Source organism: Manduca sexta, unplaced genomic scaffold, assembly GCF_014839805.1.
Source record: "Manduca sexta isolate Smith_Timp_Sample1 unplaced genomic scaffold, JHU_Msex_v1.0 HiC_scaffold_1695, whole genome shotgun sequence".
NCBI classification, from domain to species: domain Eukaryota; kingdom Metazoa; phylum Arthropoda; class Insecta; order Lepidoptera; family Sphingidae; genus Manduca; species Manduca sexta.
In genome coordinates, this window is record NW_023592585.1 from 865 (window position 1) to 8,298 (window position 7,434).

General features: G+C 40.7%; 1 protein-coding gene across 1 annotated transcript; it reads left to right on the forward strand.

The window, feature by feature from the left end:
- Positions 1-1,239: 1,239 nt before the first annotated feature.
- On the forward strand, positions 1,240-7,155 carry LOC119191608 (zinc finger protein 358-like; the record flags this gene model as incomplete). The annotated part of the gene is made up of 4 exons (XM_037445495.1): positions 1,240-1,428; positions 2,503-2,668; positions 3,581-3,802; positions 5,223-7,155. Coding segments are annotated over 4 exons (1,605 nt in total), but the record flags the coding sequence as incomplete, so codon positions are not given.
- Between the last annotated feature and the right edge of the window lie 279 nt (positions 7,156-7,434).

Consider the following 7,434-nt stretch of genomic DNA (forward strand, 5'->3'; position numbering starts at 1 on the left):
ACGAAATAAAATTAATCAACCATTAAAATAAATATAAAAATCATTAATACTTTCATTACATACCACCAACATACCTGTGATATAATTGGGGCAATAATTCTCGCGAAGTCGCAAGTCAACTGCGCTGTAAAACTACATATCAAAGGACACTTTTATCTGTGGACCCAATAGAACCAATTCAGCTGTAAAATTTAGTGCCAATATAGCTATGGACCCGTTACAGCGTCACAGCGCGCCAACCTATCCGAGATACAAGTGGGGCTCGCTGACCTTTGCCTTAGTATTTTTATTGGAGACCTCGTTTATTTTGATTTGTTACAGGTTCGCTATTCTAGGTTATTTCTGATATTAGACACTCTACTTTGTCTGTTTAATTGATGTCGGCTTCATTAAGGGGCTAAAGCCGTCTTATAAAAGAAATACAAGCTATTTTTTCGTGTATTAAAATGTAGATTCAAAAATATTTACAACTCGGAAATTTTTAGTCACTCGACAAAATGATTTTTTGAAATTATATTATTATTAAATATGCACAATTTGACACAGAATAATAATATATATCATGTGTTTAAGTCGTCATACGCCATAAACATAATTACTGAACCATTTTTGATTAAACTCCCATTCACTGATCGTCTCTACGTATAGCTAACGCCATGACAGTTTGCGCGGGAAACATAGCATCAAACATTACCTAACGCAGCATCCACATGACAGCGACACTGGCCCGACTAAACAAATAATATTAACATCCATACATCTAGTGGTATCTGAGAAATAATTCCGCGATATCTTCGTACGCGCGTAAGTACGAACGCATTCCGCACGCACACATTCGCACGCGGGCCACGGACACGCCGCGCGGGCCACCGCGTGTATGTGTGCCCGAGTCAACGACCTACACTCGCTCGCACTACGGGCTAAATGCGCGTTCGTATTATGGTCTTATTTTTAAAATGGAACGCGTCGGCTTTCTCTCGTTGGGCTAGGTCGCGGATTTCGGGTGCTTACACGTTCGGGGGCTTGACCGGTTGCGTAATCGACGTTAGGCAGTGTTCGATTTTTAAAATGTTTCGCAGTTCGAATTTGTTTTATTTATCTCAATGTCATAACATCCAGTAACATGTAAAATTGCCCGTCAAGTACAATTGTTTCATTCAACCTTACATTATCCAGTACTAAATGCATATTCCCACAAACTGATCCCCGCTGTTTTGATATTAACTATATATTTGTCTCGTAGGCGAACGGCCTTACAAATGCCACCTACCAGACTGCGGACGGGCGTTCATCCAGCTGTCAAACCTACAGCAGCACCTCAGGAACCACGACGCGCAGGTGGAACGCGCCAAGAACAGACCCTTCCACTGCAACATCTGCGGCAAAGGGTTCGCAACCGAGAGCAGTCTCAGAACACACACCGCCAAGGTCAGTATCTAGATAGAATGTTCTAGAATTGCGCTGAGCTGTTATACAGGATGCTGAGCTAGTCAGGCAACAAGTGCTATAAGGCTGGCTAGCTTTACCTGAAAAGCTAGAGCTACAGCAAGCCGGCAAAATTGTTCCAATCGTCAAAGAATTCAACGTCTTACACTAGGGCTTTATTCTCTAGACCACAAGTTATTTTGACAAGGACGTAACGCACCACGTCGCGTTTAAGACAGTAAATTGTCATATAGAGTACCATTACACGTTAATTTTTATTTAATTAATAACTTACTACGGCCGTATTACGAGCTTACTGTCATAGAGAATAAGGTTGTTATTTGAACTGTACTATTCTCAACATGAGCTGATTGTAAACGCTATAACTGCCAATAACATCTAGAACTTGGAAGTTCACACTGCATCATGAAAGAGATGGGGTCGTATCTTGCCTAGTAATTACGCTGGTTATGTTTACATAGATTGCGACAGTCTAAATAGATTAATTTTCAGGATTTTTAACTGGCTGTGCTAAATTATGACGTATTACAAGGGTAGTAAGATTGCCTCGTGGACCATTGTATAGTGATTAAATAATTATAGTTAATATTAGGTGTTAATCTTCATAACTAATACCTGATGGTTGTTTTATATACTTTAAAGTTTACCTTTTGAATCGCAATTGGTGATTATATTATATAAACTCATCATATTTATAAGAAACAACAAAATTATTATATGAGTATGATATGAATTTTATAAAATAATTATTACCATATATAGCAACATAATATTTATTTTTCAACTTTAGAATTTTAAATAAAATACGTTTATTTTTCATATTTATTTTTTATATGTTTGAATTTCGAACTGCGATAATGTGATTTAAAAAACTTTTATTTTAAATTTTTTGTTCTTTATTTAAAAATGCTGCGGCATCAAAAATCAAAATTGTCTTTTGGCTGATTTTATGTTCAAAATTCCCTTCTGACTTTACTGTATATGTGTTTTTGTTGTTGTGAATGTATGCTAATCTTTTAATGCTATGCCCGCCGCCCCACCACGTCGGTGGATCAGGAGCTTCAGCTGCACCTTGGTGTTTTGCAGCAACACGCCGCCCTCATGATAGGTGGCGCGACCGCCACACCTTGCCCCATATGCCACAAAGTTGTGTTCGGTGGCGAAGCTCTTGTAGAACACATGAAGAACACCCACAAGGACCCCAACGCTTCCGGTGTTGCCAGTAAGTTTGCCGAATGGGGACGTTCGGTTTTTGAATTCGAATTTTCCATCATTGTCGTGTGTCAAAAGGAACGTTCATGACGTTCTTTTTTTCAGTGTTGGCTTCGTTTTTCGAATTTAGAATAAGGGAGCCTCTTTTGTAACGGACGTTCAAGTTTTGCAATAATATTTTTGAATTCAGAACAGTGGGATTACGAACGCCGTTACAGACGGGGCTGTTAGTTTTAAGGTTTGCGAGCTGGAAGCTTGCTAACTTTCGCCCTGCCGCGACGGTTATAATAAATTAGTTTTGATAGTCGAAACATTACGCTACATGATATTTCGCATTACAAAGCTTCCAGTTGGCACAAAGCCATAAGGGGTGTTGGTTTTAAAATTAACGGTAAAACAAAAACGTATCGTTTCCATAAATCTCTACGAGTGAGTTAATAAATAAGCCCGTTTGGAACGCGGTCTCAAGGAATGGATGTTATTGTTCGGCCGGGGTTGTTTTGCAAACATTTTGTCAATCGGTTTAAAAACAAATTCTTCGGATGGCGTTCCAAACTATCATAACACGTTTGTGTTTATAGTTTATGTTACATTTAATCAATTTCGCGAACGTTAATTTGTTCCGCTAATTGCGTTCGTGTTTTCATTTCACCGATAGCCGTCTTTTGTTTTTGTTTATTTTGGTAACTTCCTTTCGTTTATATTCAAAAGTATTTCTTCCCGGTTTATTTTCGTTGTCCATTTCATTTACTTATTATTTGTACTATTTAAGTAAGGCGACTTTTTGAGAACAGCAAACATATTAAAAAAGTCGTCTCCACACCGCTGTACTAACAATCATAACTAACCTGGACATTTTTTTTCTTTCCCTCCTAACCTAACCTAACCTAACCTAACCTTTCTCCTGGTGATCGCGTCGCAGGCCCCCCTGCTACGTCACCGTACCCAACTCAAGCTAAACCAACTGATCCTTATATAGCCAAGCGGAGGACGGCGAACCACCCGTGTCCAGTCTGCGGGAAGCATTATGTCAACGAAGGGTCGTTGAGGAAGCATCTGGCGTGCCATCCTGAGACTCAGCTGACCAGCGGTTTGAGGATGTGGCCGTGCTCGGTTTGCCAGGCCGTGTTTACCCATGAAAGTGGTAAGTAGTTTTGTTTGATTTACTAAACTAGGCTTTATTTACAAGTGTAGACAAATAAAAAAAAATACTCGGTTGTATGTGCCTTAGAAGTGAACATAGCATGCTCGTCAAACTAACATCTTTTAAATTAAAGGTAGATAATTTATACAAAATTTTAAATTCTATAATCATCGTTATATAGAGAGAAAAAGGGTACTTTTTTGTGATATAGAAGGCAGGCTAGCATACGGTTCATCTGATGATGAGTGATCAACACCGCCCATGAACATCTACAATACCAGACCTAGAGATGCGTAGCAGGGCTTTTAGGTGGGAATATGCTCTATTTTTAAAGGCCACAAGGTCGTATCTATCTGGAAATTCTGCTGATGCAATTGATGCTATGGAGGGAAGTGGACAATTAATATTTCCAACTCCTCCCTATCTTTCTATTCGATTAATTTCGTTGCCGGATAATGACATATTAGTGTTCCCTGAGACTCGCCGAGCTTCATCGCTTGTCATAAAATGCGTGCCACTGATCCTGGCTTACAAGAATTGTAGTAAGTGTGAGTTCGGAAATGTCTGGTGCAATTGACCTTCCCCATTTTCTTCATATTTTAGTGCAGCAATAACTTTCCTTTACATTAATACTTTTAGTGTGTTTCTATCCAAAATCTTCCTACATATAATTCTTTTCCTCAATTCATTGGGTAATCATTATCAGATAGGAATCAAAGATTAGTCACAGGTGAAACGAATTCTAAAATAACGATGCATCATCAAAGATGTTACGCCTTTAAAAATAGACATCCAGTCATAGTACCATCATCCATCGTACCCTTTATAACTCCCAGTTCCTTTATCGAGAATCGATAACACCTCCAACTTTCTGATCTTATATTTTAATATGGGCTGAGCAAAGTGACTGCCCTGCACCTGATGGTAATGAAGCAGGGTCCAGAGAGAGTCGACTGACGGGAGATTATCAAGGGCGGACCCAGAGTATGCTAGGCTAAATCTGATTTGGTCGTGGTCGCTATCGTGGCGGATACAAATATCGTTCCACGAGTAACTATAAATTTTACCATCTAACACCGTATGAGTCATACCACAAGCCTGTAAACTGTAGCAATAGGTTCACAAGTGTCTATGGTGTTTGGAGTCAATACTCAATACGATACCAAAATCGATTTTTTCCTGTTATCTATTAAGATATTAAAATAGGGAAGGCTCATGCAAAGTTTTTGATGTGTTTATGAAATGAACATAATAGAATAAAGCCTAATATATCTATTCATATATTAATTATTGTGATTTCACCTGGTTACCATATTTTCTAAGTTTAGATCTAAGGTATTAAAAAACACTTTTAGGGTTTTGATATCTATATCAAATACTATAAGAATACATGACCCTCACAAATCACGTCAAATTCCAGGCCTCCTATCTCACATGGAGCACATGAGAATGGAACCCAAACACCAGTTCGCCGCGCAGTACGTTCTCTCACGAGCAGCGGCGGAGAGACGCGAACGGGACCTGCTCGCAGCAGTGTCGGCCTCTGCCGGGGGCTCCGGGCTGTTGAACCTCGCGCCCCCCTCCCCCGCGCACTCTGACTCCTCCTCCAACGGGCGCCTGTCCTCCTCCGCCGGCTCGGAGGCGGGCGCCGCCGTCAACAAGCTCAGCGACCTGCTGCGGTCAGCCAACAATGGACACCAAGCGTACGGGGACGAGAGAGTCGCCGCCATTGCCGCAGCCGCCGCCAATATGATGGCACAGCCTGGAGAAGGCGCGAACGCTGTACAAGTAGCTGCCGCCAACCTAGTCTCTGCGATGAGACAGCAACTCGCCAGAGAACCTCCCCCCGCACAGCCGCCTGCCGAGACCCCGCCCGCGCCAACCGAAGCGGCTCTCAGAATCCAACAAGCCGAGGCACTCCTGAGAAGCCAGGCCGAAGCGCTACGACTGGCAGTCTCCCAAGCTGCCCAAGCACATGGAAATGACGCGACAAGCCCGTTGAGACACAACGGTGGCTTCCCCCCGCAGGCACCGAACGATGCCAGCGGACAACTCTCACCTGAACTAGTTGAGGCATTTAGAATCGCACAAGAACAGAGATTAGAACAGGCATTGAGATTGCACGACCCAAGAATGTTGGGCTTTAACCTTCCATCGCCCGTACAACAGGCCGCGCAGCAGGCAGCGCAACAAGCGGCGCAGCAAGCCGTCGCGGCACAACAGGCGGCGGCGGCGCAACAAGCCGCACAGCAGGTGGCCCAGCAAGCCGCCCAGGCCGCACAAGCCGCGCAGGCCGCCCAGCAAGCCGCCCAGCAGGCGGCCCAGCAGGCCGTCCAGCAGCAGCACATGCAGCACGCGGCGCAGGCCGCGCAAGCCGCGCAGGCGGCACAGGCCGCGCAACAAGCCGCCCAGCAAGCTGTCCACCTCCAGCAGAATCCTCAGCCATGAAAATTCAGCTATTACTAATCCGACGCGATTTCGACGCAATAATAAAATTTATCTAGTTCGTAAGGGTCAGATGCAAAAATAGTTTTTTCGTATTTTTAGGAGGTAACAAAAATGAAAAGTGTTATTTGAACGGAGCGTGGGTGAAATCGCCTCTGATTAGTAATTTGTGTTATTGTTTTCACAGAGTTAGTTTGGAATCAAAAATGTAAATGTTTTGTTGTATGTTGACCGCAAAAGTATACAGATATGTTAATAACAATACGCATTAGATAGTACTAACTGTTGTAAATACGAGAACGTTTAGAAAAAAACAAAATTTTAATGTAAATAATGGAAAAAGTACCTTTAACTTAGTCGAATGTTTGAACAAAAATGGAACAAAACTCGCCCGAGCAATCAATTAGACATAGTGAAAGACGACAAATAATATTGAGTGCAATCCAGGTGTTTATGATTATGTTTTCAGTAGAGGTGACGTATATATGTTATATTTATTGTATTAGTTATTATCACGGAGCTGCGAGTTTAGCTAAACAGTTTTGGATGTGCCAAAATGTTTTAACACATTTATTTGTAACGCATTTAGTGACGCTGCAATATTTAGTTGCGTAAACTTCCTTAGATTACAAATATTGTAGGAAATCTTGTTCATTTAACGTTATATATTTTCGCGCAATAACAAATCTTATGCTAGTCACGTTTCGAACGCACAAATTGTCTTTATACATTTGAGAAACGTTTCATTTATTATTGTTTCATTCAAAATCGTTTCATTTCTTTCGCAATATCTTTTAATACAAATGCCATATTAGATAATAAATATGTAAATATTAGATATATTAAGTACCGTTGATGCTTTTGTTTCAATAACAAATTTATTTTATGTTTATTTTTATTTTCATTTATTTTTTATTTTTATTTTGACTACGAATATGATTATTTACAATTATGTACATTGTGTATATAAAATTATTGATTTTTTTACAAGACTGCCGTTACTTATCTTTTTTTGTAAATACGATTATATAATTGAGTTTTTATTGAAAAGAAAATAATTTTTACTAAGAAAAATAGCGACTTTTCACTGAACATACGTACAGGTGAAGACAATGCAATATTGGACAAGGTCGAAGGTTTAAAACCACCAACAGCTTCGACAATCTACTTGAGGATACAAAACAAAA